This window comes from Myotis myotis, unplaced genomic scaffold (genome assembly GCF_014108235.1).
Source record: "Myotis myotis isolate mMyoMyo1 unplaced genomic scaffold, mMyoMyo1.p scaffold_m19_p_8, whole genome shotgun sequence".
NCBI lineage: Eukaryota > Metazoa > Chordata > Mammalia > Chiroptera > Vespertilionidae > Myotis > Myotis myotis.
The window spans coordinates 47,583,008-47,608,348 of NW_023416390.1; the positions used below are offsets into that span (position 1 = coordinate 47,583,008).

The following is a 25,341-nucleotide window of genomic DNA, read 5'->3' on the forward strand; positions in this document are numbered from 1 at the left end:
AGCTGCCTCCTGCACACCCCCCACTGGGGATGTGCCCGCAACCAAGGTACATGCCCTTGACCGGAATCGAACCTGGGACCTTTCAGTCCGCAGGCCAACGCTCTATCCACTGAGCCAAACCGGTTAGGGCTCCAAATGTTTTTTAATGCCCCAATTCTCACTCGCCTGTCATGATATTTGGTCATCTTATTCTAATAGGCCCTTGAGGCTCTGTTGTGTTTTCGGTTTTCTAGTTTAATAATCTATTGATGTGTCTTCAAATTCACTAAGTCTTTCCACCTGTCTAATCTACTGCTAAACCCATCCAATAAATTTTTCAATTAAATTCTTGCACTCTACAGTAATTTTCAGTTCTAGAATTTTATTATTTATGTTTCTTTGCTAAGATTCCTTATCTCTTTGATCATAATTATTTGAACAGGTTTTTCTTTAATTTCTTAAACATATTTATAATAATTTCTTTAATGTCTACCTGCTAAATCCAATATCTGGGCTACTGCAAGGTCAGTTTCTACTGACTGTTTTGATAACATATTGGACATTGTTTAAAAAAAAAAAAAAGAACAGTTTATTTTTTAGAGAGGGAGAGAGAGAAACATGATGTGAGAGTGCAACAGTGATGAGCTGCTGCCTCCTGCACACCCTTTATTGGGGTTGGAGCCTCAACCCGGGGCTGTGTCCTTGGCCAGAAATCGAACCGGCAACTTCCTCGTACATAGGATGATGCCCAACCAACTGAGCCACACCAGCCAGGGTAATATTGAACATTCTAATGATACATTATACAAGATTCTGGATTCTATTATCTTCATGTGAAGAGTATTCATTTTATTTTAGAAAACAGTTCAATTAATAGCCTGATCATGGATGTGAGGGCGATCTGGATGCAACATCTGTCAGTCACCCCATTGATCGCCAGGGTTGATCGGGCTGATCTGGCTGGCTAGCCAGGTGTCCCCCTCCTCCCTCACCATCCATGTGTGTCCCTCCCGAAGCTGCACGCTTGGTCGAAGAGGATGACCTACCCCTCAGAGGAGAGGACCGGTCTTCAGTCTAGAGTATAGTACTAGCTGCACTCCCCTGCTAGAACCTCCAGACAAGTCTCAATTAACAGCCTGATCACCTAGAACTCATGAAGGTTTGGTTTAACACTTTTGTAAAGAACAGATCTGTGCAAAGCCTAAGTTTCTCAAAATGCCCTCTGAGCTGACAGGAATCATCTCCATAATCTATCTTCCTTGCAGATACTGTCAGGGCTTTAGGCTTCATTAAGGCTGACCTAGACCAGCCCTTACTCTAAGTTTGGCCTTCTGTCTCAGCTAGATGCCTGAGGTATTAACAAACTCCAATGTCTCCCAATACTACTTAACCAGTTTTATGTTTATGGCATAAGGGATGGACTGACCAATAGTTATAGAGAAAAATGTCCTCTACCTGAAATCTAGTCCTATCCCATTACCACCCAACTCCCCTCACCCTTTGTGAAGCTTCCTCACCTTCACCATCAGTGAAATCAGTCTCTCTTTAGTATACACTTGTCCTACCCTTTCATAGCATTTACTACAATTTATGAGTAGTCTGAGGGTTTTATTAATGTCATCTCACTCACTAGACTATAAGCTTTATAAGGGTAGAAATAGGATTATCAGGTTTATTAATTACCTTCTCTACCCAAGCTCTAATACCTAGCTCAAAGCCAAACCACACAGTGGATACTTAAGTATCTGTTGAAGAAATAAATATATCCGACTACCTGTAAATAACACATGATTAATAATAAACATGGAAATTATACTAAGAAACAAGACAAACTTCAATTTTCAAAACATGCTATTTATGAACCAGTATAAAGAATGCCATTTAAAATATCGCCAAAACCGGTTTGGCTCAGTGGATAGAGCATCGGCCTGTGGACTGAAAGGTCCCAGGTTCGATTCCGGTCAAGGGCATGTACCTGGGTTGCGGGCATATCCCCAGTAGGAGATGTGCAGGAGGCAGCTGATCGATGTTTCTCTCTCATTGATGTTTCTAACTCTCTATCTCTCTCCCTTCCTCTCTGTAAAAAATCAATAAAATATATTTAAAAAATAAAAATAAAAATAAAATAAAATAAAATATTTATAACAAGATTTTTAAATAATTGATATATTTATTATACTATGAATTTGAGCTAAACGAAAAGTATAAAAACTAAAATATTTTATATAACAGTATAGTATACTATGTAAAAACATACTCAACAATTCCAAGTTTTAAAACATAAACTCTACATTATTATAAAATCCTTAAAAAACCCAAAAGTTTAGAATACCAAAGATGAAAACATAAAATGGTTGTTGTTCTTGTTAGAAGGAAGAAAGAATACAGTTATGATTATGTCACATCCAAAGTTAACACCCTAGCCCAGGGGTGGGCAAACTTTTTGACTCGAGGGCCACAATGGGTTCTTAACTGGACCGGAGGGCCGGAACAAAAGCATGGGTGGAGTGTTTGTGTGAACTAATATAAATTCAAAGTAAACTCATTACATAAAAGGGTACGGTCTTTTTTTTTTTTTTAGTTTTATTCTTTTCAAACGGGCCGGATCCGCCCGAGGGCCGTAGTTTGCCCACGGCTGCCCTAGCCGGTTTTGATCAGTGGATAGAGCATTGGCCTACAGACCACAGGGTCCCGGGTTCAATGCCGGTCAAGGGCACGTACTTGGTTGTGCAGGCTTTTCCCTAGCCTGGGCCCTGGTAAGAGCTCCTGCAGGAGGCAACCAGTCGATGTGTTTCTCTCGCATCGATGTTTCTCTCTGTCTTTCCCTCTCTCTTCCACTCTTCCTAAAAATCAATGGAAAAATATCCTGAGGTGAGGATTAACAAAAAGGAAAAAAAAAAGTTAAGAGACCTAGGTTCTAGTTCCAACTTCAAAATAAATTAGTTATAAGGTCTTAAACTAGTCATTTAATTTTTAGGGGGCTTCGTTTCTTCATCCATAAAATCAGATATTCTTCATAACAGCCAGCTTTATGAAAAAAAATCTACATTTTACTTTTAAGTTCTAAAATACACAATTTCTAATAAGTATACAATATAAGTAAACTTTAACGTTCTTCTACTCTAACACTTTACTCACCAGAAGTCAGATCTTTGTAGTTCTGTTGGTTTGTCAAAACCTGAGTAAGAACAGACCGCATTGCTCCTCCCATTTTAGTTAGATCTTCTAAAAAGGAAATTTGAGGTTCCAAAAGCTGAAGAACTTTGCTAAGGTCTTTTTCTGATGGTACATCAGCTGCTAAAGAAAAAAATTAAACATTATAATTAATTTTCTTTAAAATATTTTGATAAGAATATTTTATTCATTTAAAATTATAGTGACTTAGATGACAGTATTTTATAATCAAAAAAGTTAATATAAAAAAAAAGTTAATATAAAAACTCTATGTGGAAATTAGGTATCCACCAAGCACCCAGCCTAGGGTAGACTTGGTCAGGTATTCAGTCATATAAGAAAAGGTTAATGAGGAAAAAGATACCATAGGTATTATTTAATTTGTGTAAGCAGCATTCAATTTGAGGGCTCTATACTTCCAGATACATAAATGTAATCATAAGATCATTTCAAAATTACATAGTATTTAAGAAAAAGTAAAACAAGACCAAAATCAAATACATTGTACAAAATTATGTCAGTTCTAAATTTAAACCAGTGTAGCAAATAACACATCCTCTATCATATTCCAAAAATACAGACCTGTGTTAGCTGGAGGTCAAAGCAACTAACATGAAAAATAACTGTTTTCAGAAACATGAATGTTTTTACTAAAACAATTTAAAAATACCAGGCAATATATGTCTAGTAGAGATAAAGGAAGAAAAGGGAAACTTGCATAGTAACTGAAAAAGAATATTTAAGAGGCAAAGAAAACAAATGCTTTAGAGAAACTGAGGTCTAAAAGAAAGAAGCGAATAGAGAGATTTAGAGTTTAGCTATGATTGGTTAAAAGAAGAATGCATATAAGGGAGCTAACAGGGTCCGGTGTACCCAGTAAAAAGGACATCAATTTCATTGATTAATTCAGCATCTACTCTATTATAGGCACTGAGAAACAAAACTAAATTAAGACATAGTTACTAACTCACACCTAGTTCAAAGATAATCTGTGAATTCTAGACAATGATGAGTCCTGAGACCCAAACCAAAAGCCTTACTTTCTCAATAGAAAATTAATAGTATATGTTATTCATGTTTATAATCTCCCCCAATGACTTATACAGTTAAAATAGTAAATATTTAAGTAACTTTAATTTTTGGTTCCTAAGAGCTCTAACACAAGTTCTGACATTGGTCTGAGGATTGTAGGGTGAAATGAAAATGGAATTCAAGGCAACTGTAAAACCACAAGATCTCTGAACTTCCATTACCACAGATTAGATCATTTCAAGTCCTTTCTTTAATTTTAAAGTCTTTTTTTTTTCACACAGACACAAGAAATGTATACTAAGCATAAATAGTTATATAGAGAGGAAAACATCATGAATCTAAGTTCATAAAGTTTATCTTAAGACAAAAAAGTACTTCCATTCATTCCTTTATGTTTTCAACAATGGTAACAGATAATTATCAAAGCTATGTATCTACGTTATCTACCTTTATAACTGCTAAATGTCACCATAGGAAAAAATAAATATAATGTACTTTTGTTTGAATTATTCTGATTATTGAGAAATTGTACAGAAGGCAAGTTCAATAACCCAGATGGTCTCTGGTTCATTCATTCCTAAGACAAGAGTAGTCTGTAACTAAATCAAAATAATATTTCTTTCTGTATTTTACAAGACATACTCTGAGAAGAGTAGACGTATTTAACAAAGGATTGTATAATTTGCTAAAAATGTAGACATAAGAAAGGGTTCGCTCACAATGAAGGAAACATGATAGTTTTAGGAATAATAAAGACGCTATGTGATATTTCTTCACACTTAAAGGATGGGGGAGATACAGAAGATAAAAATGTGTGCCATAGTTTCAAATTAAATCTAAGATTATTTATAACATTAAATAATTTAAAACCTCTAAAAGTAATGCAAAATGCTGTCCCTTATATGACAAAAATGCAGGTATCATTAGAAAAGTAAAAAGCAACAAAAAATTAATAAATTTGTTTTATACCACTAGTGGATATCTGTAATCCACAATGTCAGACTGAAAACTTTAACAGACAATAGCTAAATCCAAATATTTAACTAAAGTATATTTAAAAAGACTGTGAATAAATCTTAAAAGGTAAAAAGAATATCTATAATTTGCATGTTTCTTTTCTCTTTTTAACACTATCATATTGCTTACCCCCATACATTCTACCAGATACATGGGAGTGAGCCATTTGACTCTCTCATAAGTTCTTATATATGGAGAGGAACAAAAATATATAGACCCCTACAAAAAAGGGGGGAGGAGGGCAAATCTATAGACAGATAGCTATAGATATTGGTGAAAGAGTAGTTTAATCTTCTAAAAATCTAAGTTAAATTCAAACTTTTCCAGGACTTCTTAATTCTGCTCTATCACAATATAACTGCAAATAGAGTCACTTTAACCCTATAAAATGATTATTTCCTCATATGCAAAAGGCTAATAAATTTTATCAAAACCATCTTTGATCACAGGAACACACAGTGCCCAACTGTGCCAACTACAAGGTTACTGAATTTATATTTAGTGTGTTTTTACTTAATATTTCACAGTCTCCTCATAAAAAATATTGCAAAAATAAGCTATCCGAAAAAACTCACCTGTTATTAATGCTAAACTTTGTTATCTGGAATTTGAAAAGAGTACTAACAAAGAAAATATTAAACATACCTGGCTCATTATAGCCTTCTCTTAAGTACTGAATAAGACAAAAAATAAATCTTGGAAGCACAAATTCAGACATCATGAGTAAGTCTTTGGGGACACAAGGGATATTTGAACTTGATTTAATTTGATGTCTTCTGCAAAACCTATAATATGAAAAATGAAAAAACAATTAATAGTGATGTCTTATCTGCCAAGAATACAGTACTTCTATTTACAATATCCATAAATGGAATGCAAGCCAATATCAAAGCCAATGTATTCTTCCTTTATAATTTTTAAGGCACCAAGTTAGAAGAATATATAGTTTTAACAAGTCTTTAAATTAAAAAATGGTACTGAGGGATATTTCTTCCTAATAAAAGACCGTACTAATTAAGTTCCCACTAGAATACAAAAAGAAAATCTCATTACAGAATTTATATTTTTAACTGCAATTTATTAGTTTCAAGTACTATTTTATTACTTATAAACCTTTATAAACCACTAATTATAAATTAATCATTTCCCAAGAATTTGCATTCCTTAACTATATCTAACTTTTTGCATTAGTGAATAAGCGATATAAAAGTTGAAGTTTATTTTTAAAGTTTACACACTTGAGTATATACATTTCAATTTTTATTTATACTTATTTTAAAGCATGATTGGTATACTTGAGCAAAAATGAAGAAAACTTCATTCACAATCCAATAATCACAATTAAGGTATTTTGTGACTAAACACAAAATAACCACACTAAACATATAAAATGCCTAGAAATAATCTTAAGAAGGGTGTAGAAATTATTTTAGTTGAAAAATATAAAAGATCTGAATAGAGAAAACTATATAACCAAATGGGAAATCCAATTTTTTTAAAGTCTGTTCCACCAAACTTAATACCATTAGATTTAAATCCCAATGGGACTAATTATAAACTAATTGTAAAATTCAAATGGAAGAACATATGTGTGAAAAAAAATCAGTAAAAATGAAAAAAAATTAATGATAGTGAGCTAGACCTTAAAAACACAGTACAAAGCTATTATAATTAAAAATCTGTGGTAATTTTATCACATCAATGGACCACAATGGAGTCTAGAAGCAGGCTATGTAAATTTGCAAATTTAACATAATAAATGTGGCATCTCAATTCAATGGGGAGAAGACAAAGTGCTTAGGGACAACTAGTTATTTAAATGCAGAATGTAAATTTGATTTTTCTTATACCATAAGCAAAATATATTCCAAACAGATCAAAATCAAATGTGAAAAAAGTTACCAGGAAGAAAATAAACTATTCCCCTAAATAATCTCAAGGTCTTGAAACAAAACCCATAAAATATAACAATTAACTATATAAATCAAAAGCTTCTATGCAGAAGACAATTACAAACTGGAAAAAATATTTACACTATGTAAAAAAGATTAATATATATGATCTATAACTCTCAGAAATGGATAAGAAAAAGAAAACAATTTAATAGAAAACTCAGAGAAGGTCATGAATAATTCAAAAAAGAAGTACTGAATAGCCAACAAACGTGAAGATGTTCAAGTTCCCTAATAATCAAAACAATTAATCAATCATCAAATCAGCAAATAAAACAATGAATAGCTTCTCTTTCTGCACTCATGTGACTAAAAAGAAAATTAGGATAATTCTGTACATGTTGCTTCATAAAATCCTTTATGTAAATAAAACAAGTATACTATTTCTTTTGTTTAAGAAAATAATCAAAGCAATGAATTTCATTAAAATAAAATATGAGTGCCCTCGCTGGTTTGGATCAGTGGATATAGTGTCCCCCTAGCCCACAGACTGAAGGGTCCAGGTTCGATTCTGTACCTAGGTTTTAGCTTACTGGAGGCAATCATCTCTCTCTGTCTCTCTCCCTTCCTTCCACTCTCTCTTTAAAAAAAAAAAATCCTCTGATGAGGATTAACAAAAATTAAAAATAAATAAAAATGACCACTTTAAAAAAATAAATAAATACTAAAACATGAGTAAGTAGAAAATGTCCATTTTGTGATGCCTACTGAAATATTTGACCCATGCTATGAAGCCACTAGGCAGCGGTTCTCAACCTGTGGGTCACAACCATCAGAAAATATATATAGGATATCAGATATTTACATTATGATTCATAACAGTAGCAAAATTACAGTTATGAAGTTGCAATGAAAATAATTTTATGGTTGGGGATTACCACAACATGAGGAACTGTATTAAAGGGTTGCGAAGGTTGAGAACCACTGCCGGACTCGAGGAAGGCTTGAGGGAAAATTTTTCACTTAGAGATCAGACTACTAAATCTTTACCAATCTGTATGATCAGAAGTGAAAAAAATTAAGCTCTGTGATGCTTGTAAAACACACAGCACTGATTTCAAGCACCATTTATGAAGTGTTCTTACCAAACAAGATGCATTTGAATGACATCACAACTCTAGAACTAACTGCCATTTATAAAGAAACAAAGGAGATAAAGGAACAAGTTAAATGACACCACAAAAAAGCAAACAGACAAATCATGAATGTAGAACATTATACAGAACTTTACTAGGGGCGATGGGCCCATATTCAGCGTGCAGATGATGTTTTATTCATTTGTACATTTGAAGCCTGTATGGTTTTATGAACCAATGTCACCACAATAAATTCAAAAATAAATAAATAAATAAATCCTATATAATAAAAGCCTATTTTGCTAAGTGTCCTGTCGCCTGGTCGTCCATTCAACCAATCAAGGCATAATATGCTAATGATATGCTAAGGCCGCTCAACCACTCGCTATGATGTGCACTGACCACCAGGAGGCAGAGAGTCAACCAGTGGATCAGTCACTATGATGTGCACTGACCACCAGGGAGCAGATGCTCCAACCAGTAGGTTAGCTTGCTGCTGTGGTCCAGCCAATCAGGATTGCACAAGACAGGCCAGACACGCCCTGGAGCCCTCCCGCAGTCCCTCCCCAGCCCCGATCGTGCACTGGTAGGGTCCCTCAGCCTGGCCTGCGCCCTCTCACAATCCGGGACCCCTCAGGGGATGTCAGAGAGCCAGTTTCAACTTGACGGTAGAACCGGTCCCTATAACATGCACTGACCACCAGCAGGCAGACACTCAACACAGAAGCCGCCCCCTGGTGGTCAGTGTGCTCCCACAGGGGGAGCGCAGCTCAACCAGAAGCGGGGCTCATGGCTGGCGAGCTGCAGTGGCAGGAGCCGCTCCCGTCCCCACAGCAGCGCTAAGGATGTCCAACTGATGGCTTAGGCCCGCTCCTCATGGGAAAACAAGGACCTCTCGCCAGGGTAACCTATCCTCCCCTAGTATATGCATGGTCATGAAGTTTGGACCCCCTGACCTTTCATATCACTGGTCTTGCAGTTTTGACCCTCCCTGTGACCTTTCCTCCTCTGGCCTTTGCTAGTTGTACAAGTGAAACCCCCTGAGAGGGGGGATGAACAAGAGGATCAGAGAATAGCTCTTAAGCATTAAGCCCCCAGGACAATGAGGTTCTGACCCAAATCAAATACATCTGGGTCTCAGCTGTGTTTTAGCTCCAGGACGAGAAAAATATCAAAACCTGACAAGCAATGCCAAGGCTGACATCAGGACCAGCAGCATTGACTATGACCTCCCTGACCTGATGCCAACCGATCAATAGAGACCACAATGCTGAAAGGACACACTTGGAAAGCTGATGAATATTCTATTGGGATCCTCCCCTGAGACCTTCAGATAAAAATCCTCAAGAAGGAGGACTCAACGCAGCTCTCTCTATGGAGAACTCGCATGCCTTTCCCCACCTCCTTCTTGAATCCCCTTCCTCCAGGGGAGGTTTTCTTGCCTCTCTCCTTCTGCGCTCCAAGGGCCCCTCTTTTGCCTCTATAACTTGTTTCCTGAGCCCTTTTCTTCTACATCTGCGACTTGCTAAATAAACTTTCTCTTATAGTTTGAGTCTAGACTCTAGACTCTTAATTCTTTCTTAGCCAGAACTCAAGTACCCAAGGTTGTTGAACCAGGTCCAGTCTGACTCCACCGGTCTAACAACTAGTGCCATTTTGCCCCACCAACAGATCCATAAAAGACTTTGCATTTGTTTAAAAGAATGAGATAGGCCAGAACCAGTTTGGCTCAGTGGATAGAGCGTCGGCCTGCGGACTCAAGGGTCCCAGGTTCGATTCCGGTCAAGGGCATGTACCTTGGTTGCGGGCACATCCCCCGTGCGGGGCGTGCAGGAGGCGGCTGATCGGTGTTTCTCTCTCATTGATGTTTCTAACTCTCTATCCCTCTCCCTTCCTCTCTGTATAAAATCAATTAAAAAAATAAAAAAACATATTTAAAAGAATGAGATAGATCGATAAAGATAAAAATAGAATCATGCCTAAGATAAAGTGAGAAAAGAAATGCATAGCAGTATAAATAATCTCTTTTATATATTAAATTTTACAGAAAGAATAGGCAAGAAAATGTTGACATATGTAAGAAGAAAAATATTTAGAAAATGTATACCAAATTTGGTGTAAATTACCTGGGAGTGATATGGCATACTTTTATTTTCTACATTAATTCTACCTGTAATTTTGAATTTTGTATAATGAACATATCTAGAGAGAACCAAGATGGCGGCATAGGTAAACACCTGTACTTGCTGACTCCCACAGCTACATCAAAATTACAACTAAAATACATAACAACTATCATCCAGAACCACAGGAAAGCTGGTTGAGTGGAAGTCTAGGAAGGTAAAGAAGAAAGTGCACTGAGACTGATAGGAGGTGTGGAGGCACAGAACAGGTTGGCACCCAGGTGCGCCACTTTTTTAATCTGAAGGGAGATTCAAGCTCCAGCTTGCTCTGAGCTCCAGTGCCGGGCGAGACTCGGGGGGAACCAGAAACATACAGGGAGAAACTGGACTTTCTGGCATCGGGGCAATAACTTGGGGGTGTCTTTCTTCCAGACGGAGGTGCTCCCAAGGTTCACTGCTCCTCTGCTGGAACCTCCCAGGTGCAGGGCTGACTGGCAGCCACTGCTGTTTGCTCTGCCCTGGAGATTCCCTGAGTCCCCACCCTACCCAATTTATAACCCCACTCAAGCTGTGCACAGCGGCTTTTGCATATGAATGGCCTGTCCTTTCTCAGCCTAAAACCTGTGAAACAGCTGCAGCTGTGTCAGGAAGCCCCAAAGTTATCAAAAGAAGGCCCAAGACTGCACCAGCACCAGCACCAGCACCAGCCTGTCTTGCTTCATAGCTGAGCCTCGTCTGGGCACTTCCAAACCTGATACAAAGAGGAGGAATCTGCAGATCTCTCTGTAGCTCCTGCTGGGTGGCCCCAGGCAGTGGCTGACTTTGCACCTCCTTGGAGATCCAAGAGCCAGTGTACCCAGTGGTCAGTGCGAGACCATACCAGATTACAACTCTTCACATCCATAAGTGACACACTCAAAGAGCAGGTTCACATCCATAAGTACCACACTCAAAGAGCAGATTCAGTGAGCACCAAAGCCCCACTGAAGCAAGTCTTGCCCCATAAGAGTGTCTCCTGAACAGCAGCTCTTCCACTGTAGACACCGCTGGTCCTCACAACCAATTGGCCTAGAGTCAATTCCTCCCAATGACACCAACAGCAATCAAGGCTCAAGTACAACAAGACTTGTGCACACAGTCCACAAAGGGGTGCACCAAGAATGTCCACCTCAGGTGATTGGGGGGGCTGAGGCACTGGGCCCTATAGGACACCTACTACACAAGGCCACTCTATCAACTCAAGGAGACTTAGCAGCTACCCAATACATAGAAACAAACACAGGGAAGCAGCCAAAATGTGGTGACAAAGAAACATGTCACAAATGAAAGAAATGGAAGAAAGCAAAATACTGGATACAGAGTTCAAAACCACAGTTAAAAGGTTACTCAAGAATCTTCTAGAAACCTCCGAGGAACTTAGTGAGACCTTCAAGGATCTCAGTGAGAACGCCAAAAAATGGAAAAGGACCAGTCAGAAATTAAGTATACACTGACTGAAATAAAGAATAATATACAGAGATTTGCCCTGACCAGTTTGGCTCGGTGGATAGAGCATTGGCCTGCGGACTGAAGGGTCCCAGGTTTAATTCCAGTCAAGGGCATGTACCTTGGTTGCAGGCACATCCCCAGTGGGGGGCGTGCAGGAGGCAGCTGATCGATGTTTCTCTTTCGTCAATGCTTCCAACTCTCTATCCCTCTCCCTTCCTCTCTGTAAAAAATCAATAAAATATATTTTAAAAAAGGAATAATATACAGAGATTCAACAGTAGACTAGAGGATCCCAAGAATCAAGTCAAAGATTTGAAATACGAGGAAGCAAAAAACACCCAACCAGAAGAGCAAAAAGAAAAAAGAATCCAAAAATATGAAGACAGTGTAAGGAGCCTCTGGGACAACTTCAAGCATACCAACATCCGAATTATGGGGGTGCCAGAAGAAGAGAGAGAGCAAGATATTGAAAACCTATTTGAAGAAATAATGACAGAAAACTTCCCCTACCTGCTGAAAGAAATAGACTTACCAGTCCAGGAAGTGCAGAGAACCCAAAACAAGAGGAATCCAAAGAGGACCACACCAAGACACATCATAATTAAAATGCCAAGAGCAAAAGACAAAGAGAGAATCTTAAAAGCAGCAAGAGAAAAACAGTCAGTTACTTACAAGGGGGTACCCATATGACTGTCAGCTGCTTTCTCAACAGAAACTATGCAGGCCACCAGAAGGGAGTGGCAAGAAATATTCAAAGTGATGAATGCCAAGAACCTACAACCAAGATTACTTTATCCAGCAAAGCTATCGTTTAGAATTAAAGGTCAGATAAAGAGCTTCACAGACAAGAAAAAGCTAAAGGAGTTCATCACAACCAAACCCATATTATATGAAATGCTGCAGGGTATTCTTTAAGAAGAGGAAGAAGAAGAAAAAGGTAAAGATAAAAAGTTATGAACAACAAAGTGACAACAAATACATATCTATCAACAACTGAATCTAAAAATCAAATGAATAAAAAATGTGATGAGCAGAATAAACTGGTGAATCAGGGGCATGGAAATGGAGCGGGCTAATAATTCTCAGGGGGGGTGGGGGAGTGTGGGGAGGGTATGGGAAGAGATTGGACAAAGATCTTATATGCATGTATGCAGTACCTATGGATGCGGATAGTAGGGTGGTGAGGGCCTGGTGTGGGGTGGGAACCAAGTGAAGGGGAGCTATGGGGGCAAAAAAGAGGGACATCTGTAATAATCTGAATAAAGATTTTTTTAAAAAACGTATCTATAACTTTGTGATCAAAAGGAAAAATTTTGTACCAAGAACAAGTAAATGATTAAGTATACTTATCCATTTGGTTTCAGTTCCAAAATTTAAAGCATTAATTCTTAACCTCTTTTGGTTCATGGACCCCTTTGAGAATTTATTTTTTTTTTAATATATTTTTATTGATTTTTTGCAGAGAGGAAGGGAGAGAGATAGAGAGTCAGAAACATCGATGAGAGAGAAACATCAACCAGCTGCCTTCTGCACACCTCCCACTGGGGATATGCCCGCAACCAAGGTACATGCCCTTGACCAGAATCGAACCTGGGACCTTTCAGTCCGTAGGCCGACGCTCTATCCACTGAGCCAAACCGGTCTTGGCCCCCTTTGAGAATTTAATATAAGTCATAGCTCTTTCTTAAGAAATATATACACACATACAAAAATAAACCATTCAGAGGATTCACACCTGCTGAAGTCTATCTACCTTTAAGGCAGAGCTTCTAATTGTTAGGTCCAGTAAATTAAAGAGAAGAGAGATATATTTCTTCAATCCTCAAGGCAGACAGAAGGGCAGGGTCTGAGTAGCCTCCTCAGTTGCCTCAGTGTCCCATCCAAATATCATTTCCACATCTATCATATTATGAAAAAGGTTAGTAACTATTATCCCTTAAGGACCAAACCTTTATTTAAAAGGAAATATGAATTTAAGAACCTCCTTCAGCTGGACATACAAAATCAAAGTAAAATCAAGAAAACTTTTTAAATGATACCATTTTTAATTTAAAAGCCTTTAAAAGATAAAAAAGAACCTGGCCTCTGTGACAGCTTAGAGAACCAATGGTTACCTAAGATAATTTAATTAAAGCACCTATAAACATAAGTGTAAAGGAGAGAAAACAGATGAAAGGAAAGTCAGAATAGAAGAATGATAAAACACACTGGGCCAAAAGACTAAAGGATGCAATGTAAGGCTCGACAGCTGAAAAGCAAGAGAGAGAGGATTAAATAAAGGAGGGCACAGAAAGCTCTTAGATACTCAGTGCAGGAAAGAAATCAATTCAAAAGAGCTACTGGGTAGAGAGTAAAGAACAATTTGAATAGAGTGTCAAGTGGCTTCAAGGCATAAAATTTCAACCTGGAACTAAGCCCAAAGGACAGCAATAATGGTCTAAGCAACCTTTGGACCAGCATTACAGGAGTGTATCAGATGGCTGTGGACTTAACAAATTAATAGCCAAAAGACTAAAGAACCAAGCTCTGTGAGCCAATTTAAATGATGTAAGACTGTCCAACATGGATGGAACATTCTATAAGATCTACAAACAGAATTGGACTTTGTATTTCAGGCTTAGCAGAGTATGGGAACTAAGACATTTTACACAGCAAGTATTCCATAAAGGCTTGATGAAACAAAGATTTAATGTAATAGAACACCAAAAATTATTTCAAGGGTGTCCAGTTAAATAACAAGGAACCCGTTTAATAATCCCAGGTTTCAAATATGCTTTGAAGAACCTCTATTACACCTGGCACTTAGACCCTAGGAGCACAGGGGCCTTGCTCTCATGGAGCTAATTTTCTATTGGGTGGGGAGGGGAGTAGAGGAGAGAAACAAAAAATTAAATATGAATAATAAGCTCTATGAACATTTATAATGATTTATAGAGTGCATCCATTAGGCTCCTTTAAATCAGATTTGTCAGGGAAGGCTTTTCTACAGAGGTGATATATGCAGGCTACAGGCCAAATGACATGAAGGAGCTAGGCTAGGTATGCAAAAAGCTTTGTAGAGCATACTGTCAAGAGGCCTGACAAATGCAAGTGTATATAACCAGGTACTAGTGATCTCTCCCCCAATGAACAGGAGAAGAGCTTTCTAGACAACTAGAATGGCTCCAAAGAAAAAATGAGGCAGGAAGTAATGTGTTCATATTAGCAGTTCACAGGTCACAGATACTTTTTTCAAGGAAACCAATGGATTTTAATGATTAAGAACGTTAAATATTCCTTAGTGAAGTAGGATGTTATGGTAATAATGGAATGGCCCAATGAAATGATATAAAGAGATGATAAATGACCTTATCAAATTTCAAGCTCCCCCCCCCCATTGATTTCTAGAGAGAGTGGAAGAGAGGCAGGACGGGGGGGGGGGCGATGGGGGGGGGGACATGGACATGAGAGAAACACATCCATTGGTTGTCTCCCACATGCGCCCCCACCAGGCCCGGGGAACCTGCAATGAAGGTACATGTCCAGGAACCCTTCAGTCCTTGGGCAAATGTTCTAACCGCTGAGAAACCAGCCAGGGCTTACTTCAAGCTTTTAAAACGTTTCATTGAAGAACAACTGTTAGAAAATTGCAGCTTAGTAAAATATCACAAACCAAACTTAATGACTAAAAGCAGAATTCTTGGACTCCAAGGAAGAGAAAGAGGAAACAGGATGGGAGAGGAGCAAAGGGACAGAGGATTCTGAAGTCTGCAAATTACTGAGTCTTTAAAGGGAGTACGAGTACAAGGAGAGGCCAACTCAAATAACCATATGCTACAAAAATTAGACAAGTATCTGAGATAAGCTCCCCTAAAAATTAGCCTTTGGTGTGCACATCCCCTTCCCAACTTAGCACATATTACACATATATACACTACTTTGCATATAATTTAAAATAACAACAGAGATCCCTAGAGAGTTGCCCCAAACTAAAAAATCCTAAAAATAATCTGTTCTCTTAATTTTATAGAAGGGACAATCTTAGAAACAATAAATGACAAACCTACCTGGTAAAATTGTTTTAAAACTCCTGAAATAGTTCATGGACACAGACAATAGTGTGGTAAAGACCCATGGTGGGGCAGGACTGGGTGGATGGGGGCAAAGGGGAGGAAATGGGGAACATCTGTAATACCGTCAACAATAAAAAAAAAGAAAAAGAAAGGATAATAATAAACTCCTGAAAATCACAAAAGATATACCATAAAAATATACATTATTAACCTAAACTAATCTATAAATTTAATATGAACCTCAGTAAAAATGACAATAAGGAATAAACAAGTTGGTTGTAAAGTTTGTATGGAAAAGTAACAATAGCTAAGAAAATTCTGAAAAATAAGTTATGAAGTTGAAGTAGCTTTACCAGATATTAAAACTTACTATAAAATTTAAATAATCGCCCTAAACGGTTTGGCTCAGTGGATAGCGCATCAGCCTGTGGACTGAAGGGTCCCAGGTTCGATTCCGGTCAAGGTCATGTACCTTGGTTGTGGGCACATCCCCAGTAAGGGGATGTGCAGGAGGCAGCTGATCGATGTTTCTCTCTCATCGATGTTTCTAACTCTCTATCCCTCTACCTCCCTCTCTGTAAAAAAAATCAATAAAATACTTTTTTTTAATTTAAATAATCAAAACAGTGTATCCAGCCGTTAGGGAGCTTACATTCTAGAGGTTAGATATACACATCTATGATAATAAAAGCATAATATGCTAATTAGACCGGATGTCCTTCCAGAGCACCTTCTGGAGGAAGCTGTGGCAGCGGGGGCTGAGGCAGAGGCGGCCACAGAGGCCAGCCGAGGCAAAGGCAGCCACCACAGCAGCAGGGAGGGGCCAAGCCCCTTGCACAAATTTCGTGCATCAGGCCTCTAGTTAATGATAAATACAATTAAATAAACTATAGAATAAAGAAAGGAGTCAAGTCATAAATTCAGTTCCAAATTCGACAATATGTAGTCTTGTGCCTCCACAAAAAAGTCACCAAATGACCAAGAAAGACAGTGAGAGAGGAAGAAAGGAACAAAGGACCTAAAAAACAGTCAGAAAACAACAAAATGGCAATAGTAAATCCTTACCTATCAATAAATACTTTAAATATAAATGGATTAAATTCTCCAATCTAAAGATATAGAGCAGCTGAATGAATAAAAAATAACAATAAGATTCAATGATATGCTGCCTACAAGAGATTCGCTTTAGCTTTATGAATGTGAACAGGCTGAAAGTTAAAGGAAGGAAAAAAATATTCCAAGCAAATGTAACCAAAAGAGAGCAGGAGTGGCTATACTTATATCAGACATGATAGACTTTAATTCAAAAATGGTGACAAGAGACAAGGAAAGATATTACATTATGATAAAGGGGTCAATTCATCAAGAAGATATAACAATTTTAAATATTTATGCATTCAACATCAGAGCACCTAAATAAACAAAAAAAATACTAACACAACTGCAAGGAGAAATAAACGTTAATACAAAATTGTAGGGGACTACAATATACCACTCTCAACAAGGATATCCAAAGAGGATATTAATAAGTTAACAGCAATTTGGAACAACACTACAGACCAAATGAACCTAACAGACCTTTACAGAACATCCAACAGAATATATATTAGTCTCAAGAATGAAACAGGACATTCTCAAAGAAAGATCATATGTAAGGCCATAAAACAAGTCTTGAAAAGGACAAGACGTCCTTTCCCCAGCCGCTGGTAAAGTGCTCGGTCCTTCCAAAGAAGCTAAGGCTGTGTTGGGGTGAGACCCTCACTTCATCCAGCAATTAGCACACCACCCCTGGCAGCATTCGCCCACACCACGGTCTTGGAACTCACCTGCATCTACTCAGCCCTTATCCAGCAATGACAGTGATGGATGATAAGATCAATGCTCTCATTAAAGCAACTGGTGTAAATGTTGAACCTTTCTGGCCAGGCTTGTTTGCAAAGGCTCTGACCAATGTCAACATTGGGAGTCTCATCTGCAATGTAGGGCCTGGTGGACCTGCCCCAGCAACTAGTGCTGTACCAGCAGAAGATCCTGCTCCCTCCACCACTGCTGCCTCAGCTGAGGAGAAGAAAGTGGAAGCAAAGAAAGAAGAATATGAGGAGTATGACGATGACATGGGTTTTGGTCTTTTTGACTAAACTTCTTTTGTAACACATTCAATAAAAAGCTGAACTCTGTTTAAAAAAAAATAAAAAAGGTCAAGAAGATTGAAATTATATCAGACATCTTTTCTGAAACCATAGGTTATTAAACTATAAATCAACAAAAAGATGCCAAAACCGGTTTGGCTCAGTGGATAGAGCATCGGCCTGCGGACTGAAAGGTCCCGGGTTCGATTCCGGTCAAGGGCATGTACCTTGGTTGCGGGCACATCCCCAGTGGGAGATGTGCAGGAGGCAGCTGATCGATGTTTCTCTCTCATCGATGTTTCTAGCTCTCTATCTCTCTCCCTTCCTCTCTGTAAAAAATCAATAAAATATATTTTAAAAAAATAATAATAATAAAAAAATAAATAAAAAAAAATAAAAAGAGGAAAACTGGAATACTCACAAATATGTGGAAATTAACACACTCCTAAACTAATGGGTCAAAGAAGAAATCAAAAGGAAAATGTAGCCGAACCGGTTTGGCTCAGTGGATAGAGCGTTGGCCTGCAGACTGAAGGGTCCCAGGTTCGATTCCGGTCAAGGGCATGTACCTTGGTTGCGGGCACATCCCCAGTGGGGGACGTGCAGGAGGCAGCTGATCGATGTTTCTCTCTCATCGATGTTTCTGGCTCTCTATCCCTCTCCCTTCTTCTCTGTGAAAAATCAATAAAATACATAAAAATAAATAAATAAATAAAAATTAAAAAAAATTAAGAAAAAAAGGAAAATGTAAAAATATCTTAAAGTGCCGAAACCGGTTTGGCTCAGTGGATAGAGCGTCGGCCTGTGGACTGAAAGGTCCCGGGTTCGATCCCGGGTTTGATTCCAGTCAAGGGCATGTACCTGGGTTGCGGGCACATCCCCAGTAGGAGATGTGCAGGAGGCAGCTGATCGATGTTTCTCTCTCATCGATGTTTCTAACTCTCTATCTCTCTCCCTTCCTCTCTGTAAAAAATCAATAAAATATATTAAAAAATATATATCTTAAAGTAATACAAACCAAAGCCTATGGGATGAAGTAAAAGACATTCTAAAAGGAAAATTTGTGTCATTCATAAAGGTCTACATTAAAAAATAAGAAAGATCTCAAATGAACACCCTAACTTGACACAGTAAGGAACTAGAAAAAGAAAAAAATAAGCCCAAATTACCAATAGGATGGAAAAAAGAATAGAGCAAAAATAAACAAGGAAACAGAAAAGATCAATAAAACTAGGAGTTGATTTTTTTTAAAAGACAAATCCTTAGCTAGACTAAATAAGAGGAAAAGCAAGATGATTCGATTGATAAAATTATAAATTAAAGAAGAAAATTTACAACTGATACCACAGAAATACAAAGGATCATTACAACTGATACCACAGAAATACAAAGGATCATAGGAGACTACTATGAACTATCATACTCCAACAAATTGGATAACCTCAAAGAAATGGGTAAATTCCTCAAAACAAACAATCTAATAAGAATGAATGAATGAAAAAAATAAAAAAAATAAACAGACCAATAACAAGTAAGGAAAGTAAATCAGTAATCAAAAAATCTCAAACAAGAAAAGCCAGGACCAGATGACGTCACTGATGAATTTCATAAAACACTTAAAGAAGAATTAACTCTAATCCTTCTCACACTTTTTCAAAATATTGAAAAAGGAGGAAATGCTGCTTATGTTGATACCAAAGCAATATAAGGACACTAGAGGAAAAGAATATTAAAGGTCAACATCCCTGATGAATATTAATGCAAAAATTCTCAAAAACAAATGCTAACAAACCAAGTTAAACAACACATTAAAAGATCATGTAAGATTTATCCCTGGTTCAACATACAGAAACCTATCAATGTAACACACCAGATTAACAAAATGAAGGATAAAATTTACATGATAATCTTAACAGCTGCAGAAAAAGCATTTGGCAGAATTCAACATCCAATCATGGTTTTAAAAAAAAAATTATCAGCAACTGGGGACAGAGAGAATATACCTCAACATAATAAAGGCCATATATGACAAGCCACAGCTAAAATCATACTTAATATTGAAAAACTGAAAGCTTCTCTTTTAAGATTAGAAAGAAGACCAGGGTGCCCTCTCTCCCCACAGCTATTCAGCACAGCACTGGAAGTCCTTGCCAGAGTAGCTAGGGAAGAAAAAGAAATAAAAGGTATCCAAATTAGAAAGGAAAAAGTAAAACTGTCTCTGCTTATGAGATGACATTATATCAGAAAATCTTAAAAACTATATCAAAAATCTGTTAGAATATTAAAAAATCAACATCAAAATTCAACTGCATTTTTATATACTAACTAGAGGCCCGGTGCATGGATTTGTGCAACAGAGGGGTCCCTCAGCCTGGCCTGAGTCCTCTCACAATCTGGGACCCCTCAGAGGATGTCAGACTGCCAGTTTTGGCCCAATCCCCACAGGCCAGGCAGAGGGACCCCACCGGTGCATGAATCCATGCACCAGGCCTCTAGTATGCATGTAAGATCTTTGGTTAATCTCTTCTCACCCTCCCCCCCCTTCCCTCTGAGATTCATCAGTCTGTTCCATGTTTCCACGCCTGTGCGTTGAGTGTCTGCCCCCTGGTGGCCAGTGCGCATCATAGCTACCAGTCAAACGGTCGAATGGTCGCTTAGGCTTTTATATATATAGATAATGAACTACCTGAAAAAGAAATTAAGAAAAAAATTCAATTTACAGTAGCATTAAAAATAATAAAATACATAAGAATAATTTTAACCAAGGAGGTGAAAGCTCTATGCACTGAAGACTATAAAATACTGATGAAAGAAGACACAAATAAATGGAAAGATATCCTGTGTTCATGGATGTTAAGATCTCCATACTACCCAAAGCAACCAACAAATTCAATGCAATCCCTATCAAAATTCCAATAGCATTTTTCACAGAAATAGAAAAAAAAAAAACTAAAGTTCACATGAAACCACAAAAACCCTAAAGAGCCCAAGCAATCTTGAGAAAGAACAAAGTTAAAGGCATCGTACTTCCTAATTTCAAACTATATCAGAAAGTGATTGTAATCAAAACAGAATGGTATTGGTTTAAAAAAAAGACAAATTAATGGAGCAGAATAGAAACCCCAGAAATAAGCTCAGGCATATACAGTCACTAATATTCAACAAGAAAGCCAAAAATACACAATCGAGAATGGATATAATCTCTTCAATAAATGGTGCTGGGAAAACTGGACATTCACATACAAAAGAATGAAATTGGATCACTATCTTATACCACTCATAAAGTTAACTCAAGTTGGATTAAAAACTTAAATACTACAAACCATAAACTCCTAGCAAAAAAAAACATAGGGAAAAAGCTCCTGATGTAGACCTTGGCAATGATTTTTTAGAGATGACATAAAAAATACAAGCAGCCGAAGCCGGTTTGGCTCAGTGGATGGAGCGTCGGCCTGCGGACTGAAAGGTCCCAGGTTCGATTCCGGTCAGGGGCATGTGCCTGGGTTGCGGGCATATCCCCAGTAGGAGATGTGCAGGAGGCAGCTGATCGATGTTTCTCTCTCATCGATGTTTCTGGCTCTCTGTCTCTCTCTCTTCCTCTCTGTAGAAAAATCAATGAAGTATATAAAAAATAAATAAATAAAAAATAAAATAAAATAAAAAAATACAAGCAAAAATAAACAAATGGAACGACATCAAACTAAAAAGTTTCTACATAGCAAAAGAATCAATCAATGAAATTAAGAGTAACCTAAGGAATGACAGAAAATATTTGCAAATCATTGATCTGATAAGGGGTTGATATCCAAACTATATAAAAACTCATACAACTTAACATCAAAAAAAAAAAAATACTCTAATTTTAAAATGGACAGAGGACCTGATATCTCTCTCTCTCTCTCTCTCTCTCTCTCTCTCTCTCTCTCTCTCTCTCTCACACACACACACACACACACACACACAGCTGACCCTTGAACAATACAAGAGTTAGGGATGTTGACTACCTACACAGTCAAAAATATGCATAGCTTTGACTCCCCAAAAATTTAACTACTACTAATAGCCTACTGTTGACTGCAAGCCTTCCCAATAATATAAACAATCAATTAACACATATTTTATATGTTATATTATTATATGCTATACTCTTACAATAAAGTCAGATCAAAAAAATATTAACAAAATCATAGGAAGAAAAAAAATACATTTACAGTATTTATTGAAAAAAATTCCCATATGTTTGGACCTGTGCAGATCAAACCTATGTTGTTCCAGGTTTGTGTGTGTGTGTATGTGTGAATATCATTCAGCCATAAAGAAGAAGAAAATCCTGCCATTTGTGACAACATGGATGAAACCTGGAGGGCATTATTATGCTAAGTGGAACAAGTCAAACAGAGGAAGACAAATACTGTATGATTTCACTTATATGTGGAATTCTGAAAAAGTTGAATTCATAGAAACAGAGTAGAATGGTGGTTTCCAGGGGCTGCAAGGAGAGGAAAGTAAGTTATTGGACATAGAGTACAAACTTTCTTTTTTTAAAAAAACAAAAAAACTCCATTCTTTTTTTTTTTTAACATATTTTATGGATTTTTTACAGAGAGGAAGGGAGAGTGATAGAGAGTTAGAAATATCCATCAGCTGCCTCCTGCACACCCCCTACTGGGGATGTGCCTGCAACCAAGGTACATGCCCTTGACCAGAATCGAACCTGCAACCCTTGAGTCCGCAGGCCGATACTGTATCCACTGAGCCAAACCGGTTAGGGCACAAACTTTCAGTTATAAGATGAGTAATTTGGAAGACAGAAAAGGGCTGGAAGAGGTTAATGGGGGAAAAGGAAGACCTATGTAATACTTTCAACAATAAAGATTTTTTTTTAAAGATGAGTAATTTGTGGGGATCTAATGTACAGTATAGGGACTACAGTTAACAATACTGTGTTGTATAGTTCAAATTTACTGAAAAAATTTTACTGAGGAAAGAAGATAACCGTGTGAGGTGGGGGGGTGGGTGTTAAATAACCTTATTGTGGTTGGTATTCATTTTATAATATATACATATATCAAATCATATTATATACCTTAAATTTATACAGTTTCAATTTATCAATTATACCTCAATAAAGCTAAGGGGAAAATCAGGCTGGATGGTCTTTCTAATTAAATTAAATGACAATGAGAAATTTTCTTAGTTTAAGAATCTATTATAGCCCAGCTAGGGTGGGTCAGTAGTGAGCCATCAACCCATGAACCCGAGTTCACAGTTCAATTCCCTATCAGGGCATATTCTCAGGTTGCGGGGCTCGATTCCCAGTGTGGGGCGTGCAGGAGGCAGCCAATCAAGGATTCTCTCTCATCATTAATGTTTCTATCTCTGTTCTTCTCCCCTTCCTCTCTCAAATCAATAAAAAATTTTTTAAAGAATCTATTATAGCCGGGCCAGTGTGTTTCAGGGTTGAGCATCAACCTATGAACCAAGAGGTCATTGGTTCGATTTCCAGTCAGGGCACATGCTGGGGTTGTGGGCTTGATCCCCAGTAGGGGTGTGCAGGAGACAGCCAGTCGACGTTTCTCATCAATGTTTCTATCTCTCTCCTTCTCCCTTGCTCTCTTTCTAAAAATCAATTTTTTAAAAAAATTTTAATGTAAAAAAAAGAATCTATATAGCATTAAGGCTGAACCTTTTTAACCTCTTTCTAATCTCAAAACTCTTTTTAGTATTTAAAAAACTCTTCATCACCTTGAGATTTTTACATTACCTTAAATACATTTCATATTAGAATTCAGGTAATATTACATACTTATCAATATTTAATTATCTATTACTTAAAGTAGATACGGTGCATATTTTACTAAAATACTTTAAACTGTGCATATACATTTTATACACACTTTCTTAAGTAAATAAACTTGATAACATAAAAACACTTAAGATATACTAATACAGGAGAAACCAAGATGGCAGAGTAGGTAAACACCGGAAATTGCTATTTCGCAGAACCACTTCAAAAATAGAAGTAAAAGACAAAACGGACATCATCCAGAACCACAGGAAGGCTGGCTGAGTGGAAATTCTACAACTAGAAGGAAAGAGAAAAGCACACTGAGACTCAGAGGAGGTGCGGAAGTAAAGTGCAGAGGTACGGAGGCACGCACAGAAACGACTGGCAACTGAGGACGCAGTTATCTTTTTCAATCGAGAAGGAGTCTCAAGCTCCCGACTGCTCTGAACTCCAGTTCTGGGCAAGTCGCTGGGGACCCAGACTCATAAGGGGAAAAATGGACTGTCTGACATCGGTCGGAACTCGAGGGCGGCTTTCTCTCAGAGATGCTTGCGGCGATTACTGGGACACTGAGACACGGGGCCTCTTAGGGTAGGACTGAGGATCAGCCATAGCTGTTTGCTCCGCCCTGTTGATTCCCTGAGACCCTGCCCCACCCAAGCTGCTAACAGAGGCTTTTGCATATGAAAGGCCTGGCCCTTTGCAATCTGAAAACTACCTAACAAACTGCAGCTGGGCCAGACAGACCCAGAACTTCGAAAAGAAGGCCCAAGGCCCCACAGCAGCTTGTATTGCTTCACAGCTGGGCCTCATCTGGGCACCTCCAAACCCCAAACAAAGAAGAGGAATCTGCAGATCTCTCCATAGCTCCTGCTGGGTGGCCTCAGGCAGAGGCCAAATTAGCACCTCCTTAGAGATCCAGGAGCCAGTGTGCCCAGTGGTCAGAGTGGGACTATCCAGATTACAACTCCTCAGATCCATAGGGGACACACTCAGGGGGCAGACTCAGTGAGCACCAACGCCCCATTGAAGCAAGTCTTGCCCCAGAAGAGTTTCTCCAGCACAGAAGTTCTCCCACTGTAGACACAGCTGATTCTCACAGACAATTGGCCTGGAGGTCAATTCCTCCCAGTGATACCTACAACAATCAAGGCTCAACTACAACAAGACTGTGCTCACAGCCCACAAAGGGGTGCACCAAGTGTGTCCACCTCAGGTAATTGGGGAGGCTGAGCCACTGGGCCCTATAGGACACCTAGCACACAAAACCACTCTATCAACACAGTGAAGTATAAAAAATGTGGAGACAAAGAAACAGGTCACAAATGACAGAAATGGAGGAAAGCAAACTATTGGATATAGAGTTCAAAACCACAATTTAAGGTTTTTCAAGAATTTTCTAGAAACCACTGATAAATTTAGTGAGACCCTCAAGAAATCTAGTGAGACCCTCGAGGTTATGAAAAAGGACCAACTAGAAATTAAGCATACACTGACTGAAATAAAGAATATTATACAGACTCCCAACAGC

The 25,341-nt window shown here is 38.0% G+C and overlaps 1 protein-coding gene across 12 annotated transcripts in view; it reads right to left on the minus strand.

The window, feature by feature from the left end:
* UBR3 (ubiquitin protein ligase E3 component n-recognin 3) overlaps positions 1 to 25,341 on the minus strand; it is a 188,863-nt gene that overhangs the window by 151,865 nt on the left and 11,657 nt on the right. For 9 of the 12 annotated variants that reach the window (XM_036319916.1, XM_036319918.1, XM_036319917.1 and 6 more), the window contains exons 2-3: positions 5,848 to 5,987; positions 3,118 to 3,276 (exon numbers count right to left, since the gene is read on the minus strand). In XM_036319916.1, coding sequence (XP_036175809.1) covers positions 3,118 to 3,276; positions 5,848 to 5,987 — 299 coding nt within the window. Of the gene's footprint in view, positions 1 to 3,117; positions 3,277 to 5,847; positions 5,988 to 17,719; positions 17,935 to 25,341 lie in introns of those variants that run through there. The other 3 variants (XM_036319910.1, XM_036319920.1, XM_036319919.1) reach the window with 2 other exon arrangements.